This window comes from Condylura cristata, unplaced genomic scaffold (assembly GCF_000260355.1).
Source record: "Condylura cristata isolate star-nosed mole 26May11 unplaced genomic scaffold, ConCri1.0 scaffold00025, whole genome shotgun sequence".
Lineage (NCBI taxonomy): Eukaryota > Metazoa > Chordata > Mammalia > Eulipotyphla > Talpidae > Condylura > Condylura cristata.
Window position 1 is genome coordinate 11,668,003 of NW_004567126.1, and position 18,726 is coordinate 11,686,728.

Genomic DNA, 18,726 nt, shown 5'->3' on the forward strand with positions numbered 1-18,726 from the left:
GCTCCTCCGATGGCCCATTCTCATTGTTTCTGGGTAAGGGGAAGCAAAAGACAGAGACCATTTTCTTGTGGAAAAATCCACGTGCGGATGCACATTCCTCTGACTCTGGAAAAGCCAGTGCCTTCTTTAAATTACAGTCTTTAGCAATTGGCATGAAAAGCAAAACAGAAATTGAGGGGGTGGAGGTGGGGGTGGGGGAAGGGCAGGAATGGGGACAAAAGAAGCAAAGCTCAATTTAAGTCACTGTTTTTATTGTTAACCTGACTCCCTCCACCATACACAATTTTCTCCTGCAAATAAATTCTCTTTGCTTAAAAACAAACAACCAAAATAATCCTGACTTATCTACAAGCTTGGAAGGAGGCTGAAACATCTCGCAGGCATTTCTGGGCATTGCAGGGAGGAGTCAGCAGTGTGTATAGGGCTGGATTGGCAAAGGAAGATCTGCCGGCTAAGGATCTTTCCTTGGGGTGGGGGAGATTCTGGTCAGGCCTCCATCTACTTGGGGGTGACTTCCATATCGCATTGTGTGCTTGGCCATAGAGGATATGAGAAGTATATGAGACATGGTCCCTGGCCTTGCATTTAAATAGGAGAAGTTAACTAAGATTATGAGGAAATATGGATCATGTGCCAAGGAGTGATGGGAATATTAAGTACTGTGGAGGCTAAGGAGGGAGAGGTGAGAATAATCAGAACCAGACACTTTCATGAGGGCCATGGGACCAGAGGAAGACCTCTCTGGAGAGGAAGGCCCCAGGCAGAAGTGGTGGCGAGATTTGAAATTGTAGTCTGGGGACTGCCTTGGGTGGAACTGCATGACTGGTGGGGAGACAGTGGACACCAGACCGGAGGCCAAATCCATGTTCAAGGCCAGCTCCATGGCACTTAAGCAAGCCCAGTGACCTTGGGTTACAAGCTGTGGAAACCAAGAGAAGTTTCTGGGAAGGCTGCAATGCCTTGGCAATAGGCTGTGGGGAGGAATGACGTGTGGTGAAGGGTGGATCACAGAGCCTGAGGGAAGGAGGTGATTCTAGAAGGAGTGGAACGGAAAGTAGAGTAGAAAGTGACCTATTCAGGCAAAAAGAAGCCACCAAGTTCCAGGAACTGGTGTATGTCATTTGAAGTTCTGACTTAACTCCTGACTTACTCCACTAAAAAAAATCTGTCTCATTGTTTTCTGGTCAATTTTTCTACTCCATGGTTTCTACTCATTGTTACTCCAAATGAAGACTTCCCTTTTGTCTGAAACCTACACTATATCCACTCAAAAGAATCATTTCTTACCCAGATTATAGGCATGGCTAAAGTTACCAGTGTCTTCTTATCAACTCTTCCTTCTATTCTTCTATTCTAGCTCCAGACACAGAGCAGGAATATGAGTTAGAGGATGCACAGTGAATTCCCTCTAACAACAGAGAGGCAGGTCATGATTGGGTTTCTTTGTGACCCTAAGTATATGATCATGGGTTGAGGCTTACACTTTATTAAAGAAACATTCTGCAGCTCCCACATTTCCTGGGAGACCTTGGGGCCTGTGCAAGGCTGGGAGATGTGGACATAATTCTCTCATAGGCTTTCCTCAGCCTGAGGACTTGCAAGATTCCAACCAACCTTCAGACCTGATTGGTGAAAAATAAGGGACAGAATCAGAGACTGCCTGCCCTTATTCAATCCTCTGTGCTCTCACTGTGAAGTTGGCAGTGATGACAGCAGAGACCATGTCATGAGCCAATGACCAAGGTCTTGGAACAGAGTGTGATTCAGGGCTACAAAGGCCATCAGCCTCCACCTATTCCCATCTGTTTGCATAGAAAATCTCACCACCAGTACCTGGATCTACAATGGACATTCCTGGTCCATTTACTGAGGGATTTAGCAAATATGCTCTGTGGACACTGGCAACATCTACTAACTGTAGCAATGAAGAGCAATATTTTTGAAGTATATCCCACTGCAAGGACGAAGCAGATGTTGGCTAAAGTCAAGGCCAAGAACCCAAGTCAGGTACTTTGCCTTAGAGGTTTGAAGATCCAGGGCAGCCTTGCAGAACTAATGAGATGTCCGGCCTTGGGAGACAGCAGTGATCTATTATCATTTGCATCATTGTCATAGACCTAAAAATGTTCTAGGTATTTGAGCCATGCATGACTCAGAACATGACTCACAAACATGTCCGCCAGTCCCACCAAACACATATTAACCCACCCACCTCCCCAGCCCACCCCTTCCCTGCATCCTGCTTACTCTGACTTGCTTGTTTTCCACCTATCACCTAATTTCATCAATAGTTAACTCAGGTTTGCTGAGTATTGTCTGCATCTCCCACCTGACTGTCAGGGCCACAAGGGTGAGGTTCTTCCTTCTGTCCTCTGACTAACCTAATGCTCAGCCCAGAGTCAGCACACAGAATGAATAAACTGGGCCAATATTTTCTCCTTCTTGCTAAACAGGCACACTTCCTCTTTCATTCACTGTCTAACTGGCTGAAGAGAATTCAAACTCCAAGTCCAGATTTCTCCCCAGCAAACTCAGTCTTTAGGTGATTTAGTCCGGGTGATGAGGGCATAAACTGTGTTAACTCTGAGACATTAATCCATGCATTAAAAGGCCCATGCCTTTTGGCCCATCCAAAAGCATGCCCCTAAATGTCTATCTGAATGTCTATAACTAAAATGGAAAAGCCTGGGCTGGGGACAAGCTAACTCAGTGACTCACATTCCTGTACAACCGCCATCCTTTCCCAGGCCTGAGGCCATGTCAGAACCCCAGGCAGGCAGCCAGTCAGCATGTAGAGATTTCTCTGGTGGGGGGTACCCGATCCAGGAAGCAGTCTGAGCTCACACTGTGGTCCCCCAAGTAGAGCACATGCTGTCTGCATTCTGAGAACTGACTTCTGAAAAAACAACAGCAGCCAAGCACACCGTGTGCAAAAATATGTAATCATTAGAGACCAACAGGGCCGTTAGAAACAGTTGACAATCTCAGAACCTCTGTGTGGTGGCAACTGGCTTTATCAGCAGAAAATCACACCCTGCCTCTGACAAACACTTTTTTGGCCAGTGAAGGCTGACACCTCTGGCTTTGTGGAGATCTGAGATGACAAACCTGATTGGATTCCTTTGCGAAGCACTCACCAGAAGGCCTTTGCCTGGAGTCTCTGGCTTCAGGCAGCTTGAGATCAACTTTTGCCAAAGCAAAGAGACCAGAGCCTTGTTGGGAGCACCTGCGTGCTTTGAATTATCCAGGCATTGTGGACAATTCAGACTTAAGTCTATCGAGCCTAAACAGTATCTCCTTTATGTGATGCTTGGTGCTGCCGAACTTGACACTAAATGGCCTCTTAGATTCCAGGACAGCTTCCCAGGGTACAGAAATATGATCGTGGACTTTTTTTTTTTCTGAAAAGTCCCTGCTGGAAGGGGAAAGCTTTTTCTGGACATGACCTTCTCATAGACATCCCGGTGTTAACTCTGGTTCTGCATGAAGCTTTTACACTGGTCCCAGCATCTCAGGAGAGGTCTTTCTCTCTGCTCTGAAGATGGCCTGTATGACAGCCCTATGTCCCAGGCGACACGCGGTTCCCTCCTCATCCTGACCTCACCCGGGGGCCGAAGCTGCAGGGAGGCCAGCACAAAAGCGTCTCTCTTCATCCCTGACAACATAAGGCCACGCTCTCCGTTACTTGATGGAAAAAGACGAATTTTCCCCAAGACTTCTCATCAAATTTCTGGTCTCCATTGAAAAGGTTGGCAGCACCCAGCCCTGTTTATCCTTGAGACGCTCAGCTTCTGAATGCAAACCTTTCAGCAGGAGAGCAGCAGGCTGCTTGTGAGAGAGTGGGGGCCTGTCTGTCAGACCCAGACCCCCTCTCCTGGAAGGCTAAGGTGGCCTCAGATGGAAAGCTAGGAAAGCAGGTCTCTGAGACATGAAGTCCTGAACTTCCTAAGGAAAGGTCAGCTTGCTGGCAGGAAGACACATCACCCAGAGTCTCCTTGGGGAAAAGCTGTATGGACAGCATTTGCCCTGGTTGGTGGGTGCAGGGGACCACACACACCTGTGCAGGACTGATTGCATGAACTGCCAAAGCACCTTCTTTCTCTGAGTCCTGGGCTTCTAACATGCCCTGTGTTGAAGGAACAGCAGGCCCTCCTGGCCACCACACAGTCCAGGCTGCTTTTCTCTGGGCAGTCCTTTGTGCTGTTGCTGGTCGTACCAGGGAACTAGCACAGCCCCCGGCCCTTCTTTCTCTGCCACTGACCCCTCTGTGACTTCTGTGGATGACCACACAAGGTGTCTCCCCTACTGGCCTGGGCTCTCACTTCAACACAGTCAAAGGCAAGGAAGGTCTAGGGAAGGAAAGTTTAGCAGGACTCAGGGTTCTCTCCGCTGGGCTTGGGGCTACTTTGGTTGTTAACAGCACAGGGTTTAGAATCAGTGAGCCCCGGGTTCAGCAGACCCCAGGTCTGCCATATAATCTGCTGAGTGATCTTGATCCAAAGATTGCTCTGTTTTTTGAAACTGAGGTTCTGTGTCTCTGAAAAGGATTCATAACAAGCATTTATGGGGTTGCTGTGAGGCTTAAAGAATCATTACATATCTACCTACACTTCTGTACAGTCTGCTCAATCTTGCCTGCACTTCTGAAATGTTGACCTTGGTGAATTAAGATCAAAAGACCAACAAGACAGATGTTGAATGGGAAGAAAAGGTTGAGGGCCATGAAGGAGGAAAGAGGGTTTTATTCCAGGGCTCCTAATGGACGATTTCCAAATCGGCATGAAGGGTGCCTCTCTTAGAAGAAGAAATGGGTTACCCTGGACTCTCGTTTAAGAATTGCTGTCCTTGATGGTAGGAGGTGGTGGCGGTCATGGGTTCTTGCTGTTGCATCAGACTTAGGTGTTGTCCAGCATCCTGCTTGCTCCCAGGACAGTCTCTGCCCAGCCAGCCTGAATATCCAAGCTGGATACCTTGCCTCCTTTTAACCATTCTCTAGGGGCAATTCGACCTTCACCTCAGTGACATCTTATACCCCAAAGAGCAACGGAGTTTCTTGGCTTCCACTGAGACCTCAGGAGGAGGGAAATATCTAGGGAAGGCTGTACTCAAACTTGGAACTCAGGGAAAAAAAAAAAAAAACATCCTGGATCAGATTTCCTTTACTCAAGGATCTTGTCCTGGAATCCAAACAGCCCCTCCCTTTCAGAACCAGCCCTGCTGCGTGGAATATAATGGAGGCACTGTTTAAGATATTATATGTGCAAAGGAAAAAAAGCACACAGGAGAAAAATGCCTGAGAAAATGGATGGTTTTTAAGTCTGAAAAGGCTGGAAAGGCATGTGGCACCTTCGCCAGGCACGACCCGGCCACAGTCACGCGAGGCTGCTGCGGAGCTTGCCCCCTTCCTTCATTCTGCGTCTCCCCTGGGCTCAGTGTCTAAATGACACAGGAGTCTAAATGGCCGATTTATTTTGATAAGACCTCAAAGTGGGATTTGGGGGCCAGCCTGACGTGGAAAAGCAATTCCTACCGACTAGATGAATTGGGTGTTTGCCAAAACTTTCCTCCGTGTTGGGTCAGGTAGACACAACTGAATTGCATACTTCTTGGGTCAAATCTGCCTCGGATTTAAGAGGATTCCAAGCAGGAAAAAGAAAACATAACGGTTCACTTAGGTAATGAGGCTGGAGAGTCAGTGAGAAGAGGTCTCTGTTTAACCCCTCGATGCTGCTCAGAGACCTTATTCGACCTCTTACACTGATAATTACTTTGAATTTATTTTCTTACACCATTGTCCAGTTTTTGTATAATGTTTGACTTCTCCCCTCAGAAGTAGTCCCCTTAGTTCTCCCGCCATGAGGGTATCCATGACCATCACCATAGTCTCTTGTGCTCTTCCCTCCCTTGTTTTGACCCCCTCCCTTGCAGTATGCCTCAGATCTATGGTAAGTTCGCACATTTTGTCTTTTTCCGGACCCTTTGCTCGGTTTCCCGACGTTCTACCTATAAGTGAGACCATCCGATATGTCTCGTTTTCCTTCTGACTTATTTCACTCAGCATCTCCCCAGTGAGGCTGTTCTCACTGTCTTTGGCAACCGGGGCTCCGAGTCTGTTCAACAGGCACTTTTGCTTCTTTTTCTCCCACAGTCCTGCACTCATGCCTGGCGGGGGAGGGTCTCCTGTCTGTGCCTGTCTCACTGAGTCCTCTAGTAACGCTCTGCGCACTTATCTCTCCAGGCTGGTGATAATCTTTAGGAAGACAGGGACTGTATCTTAGTCACCCTTGTTTCCCTCTTCTACCCCAAGATCCTTCACCTCTCCCCACACTAGCTTATTGGACTTAATTGGTATCTTATATCTTACAACACATTCATTCTTCCAAAAAAAGTTTATCAAAGGTCTACTTTTGAGCCAGACACTATTCTATGTGCTGGGAATACAATGGCGGCTAGATAAACATCCTTGCCCTGTGGAGCTTCCATTCAAAACAAATACTGAGCTACATTGTGTATTAGAAGGTGATGAGTGCTAAGGAGCAAAGAAAACAGGGAAGGGGCATAGACAGTGTCAGGATGGGGAGGGCCGTGCTGATATTTTAGAGGGCCGCGCTGATATTTTATCATGTGAGCAGCGACTTGACCTGCTTAGTGTCGTAAAAATAGAGTTTTCCTTGGCGCCTGCATTTTATGAAAAGTGACTGCATCGTCCTACACTGATCTCAAAGCCCTTCTGGAAAATCAATTTCTTTTACTAGTTGTTATCTAGAGAGAATTACTTTCTGATAGAAAACAATAAAGTTAGCTAAAAAACTTAGCAGCAACCTTTTGATGATTGGGGGTGGGGTAGTAAAAAGGAGAAATGAGTTTTGTCTGTTCACGAGTTCACTCATTTTGCATATTTAGAATCAGGGTAATTGTCAAATCTCTGGTTTTGGACTCACATCAATTTAGGATTGTCACTCCAGTCAAGAAAATTAAAATCCAAGTACTTGCTATATTTTAACTTTTAACCCAGATCTGACATGTCTTGCAGGAAGGATAATTTTCTGGGGTCAGTGTGGGGGAGTGTCAGGTGAGTTCATCCTGGAGAAGCAGGTCTGTCTTGAGGCCTGGCAGGTGATCATGAGAAGCTTCTCTTCCTGAGTCCTCCATCCACATGTTGAAATCACAGCAGTTAGAGAAAAAGAGCCATCAATTCTTGGTAGGTGGAATGTAGTCTCACTTATATCACAGAATCAGAGGCTTCTTTTCAGACTGGAAGGGACCTCAGACATTATCTAAACCAGACATGCAAATTAGCACAGGCCTGGAGGCCTGAAGCCTGAGAGAAAGCATATGTGACCATATAAGAATTTTAATAGAAATTGAAAGTCTGACTCATAGCATAAAAACTGCCTTTCTCTAAACTCCTCTAGGATGTTGGGCAAGACTGATAATTATTTTACAGGCAGGCCAAAGAATTTTTAAGCTTAAAGATTTTTCAAAATTTTATCAAGAATGATTTTCATCTCTTTGGAAGAGTGCTACCTAAATCTTATCAGACATAATGTTGTGCTATTAATGGCTCTGAAAGATTTTCATGGGAAGGAATTCCATCATTTCTCATTCTAAACAGGGTTCTAGTTCACTGCAGTGGGAAGAACTTGGTTTGTCTCTCATATTTGCATCAGTGAGTCGTGTGACCTTACGCAAGCGACTTAAAATCTCGGATTTGCAATGATTTCACCTGTAAAGGGTAAATAGTTAGGAGGAAAAAGTGAGTATTTTAAAATGTAAAAATTTGGAAATGCAAATGACCCACTTAATCCTCCCAGGAGTCTGCTGACTGAGAATAAATGAGATGTGAAAATGCTTTATATACTCCAAAATATCCTATGGAATTATAGGTACTCTTCTTTTTCAGGGCTAAATTCATTGGAAATAAGAAGTTAATCTTTTTTGTGTCAAAAAAAAAACAAAACAAACAAACTAATGTACTCTGATTTTAATTCTTTAATAGAGTAAAGACTATAGATAGTTGCTTCCCAGATGAATCCATCAAGTGTCAATCGTGTTCACTGAATATCAACAAGGTTGGAAAAAGGATGTAGGACAAAACTCACAAAGACCCCAAGATCATATGTCATTACCTCCTTAGCTTGCTAGTATGGTAGGGTTCTAAGAAGAGATTTTAGTTTTAGGGAGTAAGGGAACTGAATTGCACTCTGAAGTGTGTGTTGGATTTTGGTAAAGTAATACTCTCATTTACTTTCCCACTTTCTCTTTAGAGTATGTCTGACTCAGGAATTTGAGTCAGGAATTTCATCAGAGAGGCATGTTAAGCTTTTTATTTATTTATTTATTTTAAATTTATTTATTTATGCATACAAGAACTGGGGCACAGGCCAGAAGTGCAGTGGGTGAGAGGATTCACCAGAGACAGAGTGGGGAGCAGAACAGGCAGAGTGAGTGAAGTACTCTGCTGAGGGGGAGCAGCAGGTGGGTCAGGGGAGGTCTCCCCCACCCCTCTCACCCCTCCATGTGCCATGTGGGTCAGTTCCTTGGCTGGGAATCTGACTAGTGTTGTAGTGGCTGTGGATCACTCTCCAGCGCAGTGTTTTAACCCCTTGTGCCACCAGGGAGGGCCCTGTTAAAAGTTTTTACTGATCTTCATTGTGTGGGAGCTAAGGGGCCCCTGAGGCTTGAGAGCATTATTTCCTCAAAGACTTCATCTTCTTCCAAAAGGATAGTTCATGAGAAATAAATTCTTTGTTAATTTAGATAAGGGCTTCTTTGAGGAGAGTAAGTTGTTATCTCAACAAAAGGACCTGGAGAAATTTTTATGCTAAAATAATGAATGATGCTTCCTATACCCTGGCTTTTGACTAGATGATACTCCCAAATCCCTAAGCTCTCTCTCTTTTTTTTTTGTTTCCATATAGAGATATAGTAGTAGATAGATAGATAGACAGACAAGTAGTTAGACAGATAAGATTTGTTTTTTGAACACAGGCTGACAGAAAACTGTGGAAGCTTCTTTTAAACATTTTGTAGCTACTGTGCCCCCCAAACAGCCTCCATGTAGAATTTCTAAGTCAGTTTACTTTGTATAACAAATGCATTTGGAATAATCTGTATTGCATTGACCACCAGTGGGGATTCCAGAGCATTTGTGGATTGAGGCTTTTCTTTCCAAACTACTTTAGGACCCCATTCTCCCAAACAGCCAAGAGGGGTCACTTCTTGCTTCTATTAGAAACCAAATCCACAGGTTCAAGGACATGGAGGTTTATCAACCAAGGCTGATTTCACTTTGAGTCTTAACTCTGCTCTGTGCTACCTGGAACAGCATGAAATGTATGAGTCAAATAAAACTGGGTAGAGATGGGGGGCTTAAAAAACAGCAATCGTCAAGAATCTGGAGATGAATTGGAAATGCAAAACCAGAATGCCCACTCAGGAGGGGCGAAATGCCACAGGGCAATGGCGGTGGGGGTCCCCCCTAGTTGCACACTCATGATCAGGGGAGTGCTCCCTGGAAGTGACAGGAGGGGTAATTGTCTGCTGAGTCTTATCGAAGGGGTGCTCTTAAGGTCAAGACACCTCCAAATACCTTTATCATACACTAGCACTGTTTTTCTTCCCCCTCTGAGATTTCCTTGAAGCCTTTCCCCTACTAAAATGTCATCATTAATGTTGTAGATCAAGTTGATGCCTATGAGGTGCTTGATTTCTCCAGGAACACCTAAGAGTAGCATTGATAAACATAAAGACAAAAGACATGCATAAAGAGGGCAGGTAGACCAGGGTGGGACTTGCTAAGCAGCCAGGAATAACATCAAGGGCCTGATTTCTGGCACAGGGGTAAAGGAAAGGACAACAGTCTAGTGGCAGAAAGGAAGCCAAAGTAAAACAAAGAGGCTCCCGTCTTCTCCACTTAGCAGAATGGAGTTTCTCCCTTAAGTTTGAGTAAAGCACCACGTCTTGGTGCTTCGGGTGGGGATTGTTGGTGGTGTTGGGGAGGAGATTTCTGAAGCAATGGAAGGAGGTTATTCTAAGGATAAAAATGCTTAGGTCCAACTTCCTCCCCAGCCTACCGCAGGCACGTGTGAATCGACAAGGGAGTGTGGGGTGGGGTGACTGGACAGTCTTGGAGTATCTTTAAAATGGCCTCAGGGGAACTGGGTATCTTTCTTTTTCCTCCTTAAGAATCTCACATCAGGGCCCTCCCTGGTGGTGCAGCAGGTTAAAGCACAGCACTAAGAAGCTAAAGCCACTGCAGCATGGGTTCGATCCCTACCCCGGAGGTGACCCACACGGCTCAGCAGACCTCTCCTGACCCATCCGCTGTTCCCCTCAGCAGTGTACTTTGTCAGTTAGCCTGTTCTGCTTCCCACTCTGTCTCTGGTAAATCCTCTCACCGTCCCTGCACCTCTGGCCTGTACCCCAGTTCTGAAAACATAAATAAATAAATCTTTTAAAAAAAAAAAGGAACCTCACATCAATGCCAATTATAAAGGCAAGAATTGCTTACCTACTGTAATCTGAAGGAAACTTCACAAAATTAATCGGATTAATATCTACCTCCCCTCTCATTTTAAAAATTAATTTGTCACAATCTTTTTTGATGGACAGAATGCTACTCAGTATATCAGATACTTTCCCAAATCTTTTCTTTTACTCTTTATTTTTTTGAAATGTAACACCAGACACAAAAGGATGTGTAATATTATGCAAAATATAAGGCATAATAATGAAAAGAACATCTTTGAGACTGTGTGACATATGTACTTCTTGAATATAGCACTAAAGAAGCTAACGCCACCCAATGCTGGGTATATTGGGTCAGGTTCCTGATTTTTTGGAACATAGTAGAAGTCAACTAATGTAATCAATCACAGTATCTTAACAACTAGATGGCATCAGCTACTTGGAAGCAAAGGTCTTTCATGGGGTGGTGGATGGAACAGGAAGAGACAGCAGTGGAATCTGCCATTGACTGATAGGAGAGAGCTGCAGTAGCTGACACTCACCAGTTTTGAGATGGGGGTCACCTATCTCTGCTCCAATTTCTGTAAGATAGGCATAATAATAACACCAATTAGACAAGGTTGTTACGAGTTTAACCGTGAAGGGTCTGGAAACGTTCTTGGCACATGGTAAGCACTCGGTACACATGGACTGTGATTGTTATGAGGCAGGGTGGTAAAAAAGGCAGAGAAAAGAAGATACAAATGGGGAAAATCAATTTTCCCTGAAGTATTCCTTTTCTTTGTTTTGGTCCTGTAACCTCTTTTCTCATTGGCAGACTGCAGACAAGGACCCAGCTCTTAGGGTCTTCCAAGAGGAGTTTGAGTTGATAAAAAAAATAGACCAACTTGCACAGTGGAACTAGCATTTTATGATGCAGATCTACTCCCTGTGAGTTCTCCCCCGACTTGTGGATTGGACCTACGGAGGAATCACCCTGGCAGCAAGTGACAGACTTGAAAAGCAAGCTCCATGTCAACATTTGCAGTGAATGAAGTAAAAATATCGTCCTTGTTTTTAGAAATATCAACAAGGATTAGTTTTACAGTAAACTCGGGGGAAGCAGTTTAAAGCTTAGTTTCTAATTTTCATCATCCATCCAGAGGTGGTCTAAGTCACAGTTGCCACCTCCAAGGTGTTTCAAGTCTTGCAAGACAAAGACCTTCATGACGGAAATGCCTTGGGAAAGAGGTAGGTTAGCCCGTAGGGTAGAGATGTCACCTGACCTTGACCTTATAAGGCAAGTATGACTTCTAAGGATGTGGGTTGGGGCTGGGGGTGAAACAAGGAAAGAAGGGAGAGCCAGGCAAAGGAAGAAAGGGGAAACATTCAAAATTGGATTCGTAAAGAGACTACACAGAAATCAATTTACCTTGGGAAGGACAAATGTTTAGAATGACAAAAACTGACTGCAGAGCAGTCATACCTGTGAGACTAAGGTGTTCTAGACTGTTGTGGGCCCCGTGCCCATGGCCATCCTGCATAGCTGAGCCTGGACAGCCTGAAAAGACGCACTCACAGGGAAGGCTGGCTTTGCTATACAGTCCTTCACGCTGAGGCAGTATACTGGTTTGAGTAACTGGGGGGACAGGATGGAGCACAGTCAGCATTTAACTTGAGGTGGTCCCCCTCGGCATGCCTGTCTGCCCCACATGACCCCTGGGGGCTCACAGCTAGACAGAGCTCCCTCTAAGTCTCTCTTGAAGTGAGACACGTGGTGGGGGATTGCTTTCAGATAATCAACTAATCCATCAAGCACAGAGACAGAGGCAAATGATCCTTGGAAGATATCTTTGGAAGATAAATTTCAAACAAATTTCTTAAGGGAATAAAACATACACTATTTGAATTATTCCCAAGACAGATGCGCATCTTCAAAGGATACAGATGCCCTAATCAGAACTAAGGAGCTAAGGAGATGTCCCCCGGAGGTCTCACTAAGGAGATCTAACCGGGCAGAGGGACAGCACTGAAAGGCATTTGCCTATTATCCTGGAACAAACTTACACTTGTCTTCGGAAACAGGCTAAGTGTTTCCAATAATTTAGAGAAAGCGTGTCCTAGTCACTGTGTAACCCACACGTGTGATAACAGCGCGCACAGCACAGCCACGGAAAAAATAACAGCTCTTTTACTCAGAGAAAGGAAGGAGAATGGTTACTTAGAAAGTGTCCCAGACAAGCTGTCAAATTGAATTCAGAGAGCTGGAGTCTGACTTCGGGACAGGGCTGGCTGGCTAAATTCCCTCGGGATTGGGGTTTCCTGCCTGCTCCAGCTTTAGAGACAACGATTCTTTGTCTCTCTTTCTCTCTCTCTCTTTCAGTCTCAATCTTTCTCCTTCCATCTCTCTCTGGGAGGAAAAAAAATAAAAAGCACAACACGAAAACATGCAGCTCTCCAAAGAGGATCAGATGGAAAGCAGACAAAACACTAACTGTGGAATTTCAAAGGAAAACAATTAAAAAAAGAAAATGGCCAGAGCGAGCTACCGTCTACTCTATAGTCGTAAATCTTGCCTTTGGACCACAGAAACGGCAAGCACAGACACCTGCACACACACAGCCATCACCCTGCTTTTGCTAAAAATGGATTAAGGTATTTTATCATAAAAGAAAAACATATACTGAGAAAGTTCTTAACAGACCCTCCTCTGAGGCCTCAAGACCCTCAGAGTTTCAGTGCACTCTTAGTTGACACAGACAGCCTGCGGAGCCACAATAACCTGCTCTGTAAGAGATGCTATTTACGCCCTCAAAATAACACAGATTACCTCACACTATTACAGGCCTTTTCCTTCGGGCACACATGTTCCACCCCCCCTTCACATACCACCCTCCTTGGGGCTGGCTGCACCACTATTCACTAGCCCCACGCAGATAACCACACTTGGGGTGCCGCACTCACTCAGCCCCCACGCAGACACCACACTAGGGGTGCCGCATTCACTAGCCCCCCACAGACACCACACTAGGGGAGGCACATTCACTAGCCCCACGCAGACACCACACTTGGGGTGCCGCACTCACTAGCCCCCCTCACAGATACCACACTCAGGGTGCAGCATTCACTAGCCCCCACACACAGACACCACACTTGGGGTGGTGCATTCACTAGCCCCACACAGACACCACACTCGGGGTGCCTCATTCACTAGCCCCCCACACAGACACCATACTCAGGGTGGTGCATTCACTAGCCCCACACAGACACCACACTCGGGGTGCAGCATTCACTAGCCCCCCACACAGACACCACACTCGGGGTACAGCATTCACCAGCCCCACACAGACACCACACTCCAGGTGCTGCACTCACTAGCCCCACACAGACACCACACTTGGGGTACCACATTCACTAGCCCCACACACAGACACCACATTTGGGGTGCTGCATTCACTAGCCCCCCACACAGACACCACACTAGGGGAGGTGCATATACTAGCCCCCCACAGACACCACACTCAGGTTGCAGCATTCACTAGCCCCACACAGACACCACACTCGGGGTGCCTCATTCACTAGCCCCACACAGACTCCACACTCGGGGTTCTGCCCAGTCTATCACCCCAACATACAACACAGCAAACACATCATCATCACTCACTGCACAATAAATCCAGGGCATGGCCTTAGGCATAAATATTCTGCATGATCTCTCATCAAAACAAAACTTCATCTTTGAAATGATTTAAAATTTCAGAGATCAGAACAGAGAGAACAATTCACTGAACCCTAGAGGGCCCTACATCCTGCTTTAGCCAGCATGAACTCATGGCCCATCTTATTTCAGCCCTACCCCACCCACTCCATCTCCTCCCACCCCAGCCCCAATTACTTTGCAGGAAATCCCTGGCTCTGGGCCGCTCTGCCTGTCTTACAGTGAGACTTCCAAAGCTACTGGGTCTTTTGGTTTCGTGTAAACCACAGAGAGTCCCACCGCAGCTTGCTCACCCACACAAGGCCTTGGTGCCCCCAAAGGGCACACTCCTACATACCCACATGATGTGTGTGAGGTCCTCTCCCAATCACAACCTGAACACACACCGCCCCACCCCCAGTTCCCACAGACGGCATCTTTGGTGTCTACCACTTTCCTTTCACTATGCATTTCCAGTACTTTCTCATGCCTCAGATGTCTAGAGCACTCCCAGCTATCACGGGACTTCCAGAATTAAATCATACGGACATTCAGAGAGGTTGTAGAGGTGGGTGAAATGGCAAGGTTTGGGGATGTATCATCCACACTCCAGGGGAAGTGACCAATGACATACTGACCCCTCTCTGCCTGTTTGGAGAGGTGTGGGTGTGTACCCCATTCACAGGCTCACCTGGTGTTCCACCCAGAGTAGGATGCTGATAAGTGAAGAGATGAATAAATGGGTGGGGGAGGGATGACTCACAGAATGCAGGTCCATTCTGGACCAAGGCACTGAATGACTTCTAGTTCTGCCACTTGTTCTGTGCCCCTTGTGTGACCTTGACAGACCTTCTCTGAGCCCACATCTCTTCATCATATGAAAGGTTTGGAGTGGATGGTGAACTTAATCATTTAATGATTTTTCATCTCTTTACTACTTTCAGAGAACTTCTGGTATGTAGCACACATTTTTCTATTTGGTTATATGCAGTTTCATATTATTCCTTAATAGTTCCATATGTGTATTGCCTTAATACGATTTTAAGCAACTTGGCTGTATCTTCTGTGGCATTACCCTACCATATGGCAGGAGATGGTATCCTGTGCAACATTTGGCATGGTGTTCGCCTATGGTAAGACCTCAAACCCATTCTAATCATTTTGCAATAATAATACTAATTACTACTATCGTTAAAAGAACTAGTTGCACTGACCACTGGTGTGTCAGACACCATGCGAGAGACTATGAGTGGTATATTACCCCTGAAGGGCTACTAAAATGATCTGCATTTTGTACAGGAGGAAACCGAGGCAGGAAAGTCACGCAGCCTGAGTTCTCATAGTGAGTTTTTATTCAACATGCCACGATGCTGAAATAGGAGATCAATACTTGACTTCAATACATTGAGAGCACTGATCAAGGACTATTTAAGAGGCTGTCAGATGCTTAATTAACTATATTAGATAGTGATGTGAGAACCAGCCTGGAGGCAGAAAAGGACAACAGGGAATGGGATTTGGGTCCTACTCTGTCCCCAGGCCTTGGTAAGCCCTGGCATCTCTCTGTGTCTTGCTTTAGTTTTCTACAGAATGGGGCTAATAATAATGCCAGCCCTGCTGTCTCATGGAGAGGCGTGAGGCACAAAGGAGATAATGGATGTGCAAATGCTGGCGAGGAAGGAAGGGCTGCGGCAGCCGGGTACTTGCACGTGCACAGGGCTGGCCATCTGGAAATCTCCTTGAGAGAAGTGGGGCTCTCCTTCGCGTGGCCTGCAGCACAGTCAGGCATTTCACTATAAAGGACACAGAAAGGTAGTTTCCCTTTCCTTCCCAAACTTAGCGTGTAAGCGGACAGACTTTTTACCTATTAGCCATGGCAACTGCTCGAGATGGTGATTCCATAGGCAGACAGCCCACCGAGAGCAGCAGCCGTTCGCTGTCAGCAGCGGCCCCTGAAAGGCTTCCCAGGCTGGGGCTAGAAGCTCAGTCCTACCCCGGCCCTTGGAGGGTTTATGAGTTCCAGAAGTTAATAAACAAGGAGCTCAATATCCTCTGAATTTTGGAGAGTCGGAGGCATTTAAAACAGATCCAGCAGGAAGGGCCAAGAAAATGAGAGTTACATGCAAAGCAGCTCTGGGGGAGGCCTACTGATTTCTGCGTGCCCATCGTCCAGCTGAGTATGTTGGAGGCCCGAGGGCAGGCCTCACCCTGAAAAACAAGGTGGGGGGAGCTCTGACCTATGTATGCCCAATCAGCCACACACACCTCAGCACAGAGACTGACGAGAACGAGGTTTGGGGTTAGCGGTTCTGGCCCCAGCTCTCCATGTCGAAAGACCATCCAACACGTAGACCCCCAGGGCCCTCTCCGCAAAGTACAGTGACCATCGCTGTATTTGCATTTTAGGGGTCCACGTGAGGACCCCTAAGAAAGGAATTTCTGAGATGTGACACGCCAACGTAAAGTCGTCAAAAGCAATAATGACATTGATGATGAAAAGAGGGCTGATCGTGGCATGGCCGCCGTGCTCACAGGCATGTCCTCAGTTTCCCCCCAGGGCCTGCTATTCCTTCTCTAGGTTGACCTGAGGCCAGAAACCCTGTTTCCACCCCTTCGTTTGTCTGCATTCTAAAGCAGGACTTCTCATCCTTGGCTGCAGGTTTCAAGAGAAACTCTGTGAACTTTAAGAGGTCCAATTCCCATGTAAATTAACTGGGATTCTGACTGAATGGAGCACGTTGAGGGCACTGACACTTAAATTTGTTTTGATTTTGCAATTTTGTTTACTATGATAAAGCAGACATAACATGAAATTCTCCATTTTCGTCATGTTCAAGTGTACACCTCAAGGCACTAGTGTATTAACATTGCTGGGCAGCCATCAGTGTTAGAGTTTATTCCTCTTCTCAAATTGAAGCTGTTCTAAGCCAGGCCCCTCCCCTGGCCCTGTCCTACTGTCTGTCTGCAGGATCTACCCCAGCTCCCTCTTGTGAGTGGAGACATAGAAGTATTTGTCCAGGGCATCAGCATTTTTTACAATCTCTCCAACTGACTCTCTGTGCAGTGGGGACAAGGGGGTGGTGCCACACAAGGGTTCTGTATAAATCTCTTTGGCCAAAGAGAATCATGTAAGGATGTGGATAGAGATAATAGTGACAGAGAAAACAATGGGAGAAAATCCAAATCTCTACCCAAACTACATTTAGGCCAAGTATTATTTTCATTAAAAGTCAGCAGGAAAGGAAAGGCTGAACTTAACAGGGAGACCTTTATACAACCCTCGCTCTGATGGCGAATAGCTGTGTCTGTCCCCTTCCCTCGAGCCCCTTAATATTGTTGAAACCCACTTTGTCTGACTGCAAAATGAAGGTAGTCTTACCCACCTCCTGGAAATGTTGCAAAGTTCAAAAGCAAGCTGAGAGACTAAATAAGAAGTGTGTGAGGCTTTGCAAAGTCCTGGACAGAGACAGTGATGGCTGTTGTTGGAAATGGACAAACATAGCTTGACTCTCAATTTATTTTAAAGATTCACAAGCCTTGATAACTCAAAGTAGAGAGAGCTAGCTGCCAGTCATGGCCATAGAAAACTGAATTTAAAGGGGCTTCGAGACAGTTATAGATTAATTTTTAAAATCTAGCCTTACTTCTTGGCCACAAATAGTCCTTAGAGATTGCAACCATTTTCAAAAGACAAGCTGCAAGGGTGATTATGCTATTTTAAAGTAGAAAGGCATTCTGATTTGATAAGTGCACTGAAGAAGCATTAATAGGCATCATCTCTTCAGCTTCTTTGCACTGGATGGCAGCACGTGTCCTTTGTGTAGTAAGGCCGTGCGCACACGCGCACACACACACACACACACACACACTCGCATGCACACACACAGAGCTCTGTCGCTCTTGATGAACTCTGGGTTTGTCTGGGCTTGTGCGTGTGTCTTATTCAAACAAGGTTGCACCATGTCCGCTCTTTACTTTTTCTTTTAATATGTTAAGAAATAAAGATAGCTATTAGAGAAAAGCAGGCAAGGGAGAGAGAGGTGGGCAGGAGGGTGAAAAGGAAGGAGAGAAAAGCCCCGTTAGCTTTGTCTTGCTAATGTACTTTGTTTTGTGGCAAGATGGCTTGTTCAGACCACCTCTCAGGGAGGGGGGTGGTGGAGGCTAGAGCAGCAAGACAGCTCAAGTGGAAAGCATTATTGGCACAAAAGATGCACCTGCAAAGCACAGCCTTAATCGTCTCTAGAGGCCAAGGCCAATGTCGGGAGATAAATGCCCGGGCACCACCTGAATGAGGTCCTGGCAGTGTGTGTTTGCCTGGATACCACAGTTAATTCATCTCAGAAGAGAGCTGCTACCCAGCAAGAGCGAGCTGCTCTTGCAATAAGCCCCAGTAAGCCCAGCAGGCTTGCAAATGCGGCCATACACAAAGAGCCAAGGGAGGGGAATGCAGGGTCACAGGTAGAGGGGACTGAAGAGCTAAGCCCCTGGAGGAATAATGTGTTGGTTATCAGCACACTTCAACTCTTATGAGTTAGCTTCTAAAGGAAAACTTGTATTTTAAGCTCAATACCAGGAACTCT

At 46.0% G+C, this 18,726-nt stretch overlaps 1 protein-coding gene across 4 annotated transcripts in view; it reads right to left on the reverse strand.

Annotated features, from left to right (window-relative positions):
* FLI1 (Fli-1 proto-oncogene, ETS transcription factor) overlaps window positions 1–18,726 on the reverse strand; it is a 122,834-nt gene that overhangs the window by 8,516 nt on the left and 95,592 nt on the right. For 2 of the 4 annotated variants that reach the window (XM_012729960.1, XM_012729961.1), the window contains exon 6: window positions 11,013–11,051. The exons of the other annotated variants lie outside the window; for them this stretch is intronic. In XM_012729960.1, coding sequence (XP_012585414.1) covers window positions 11,013–11,051 — 39 coding nt within the window. The remainder of the gene's footprint in view (window positions 1–11,012; window positions 11,052–18,726) is intronic. 4 annotated transcript variants of the gene reach the window in all.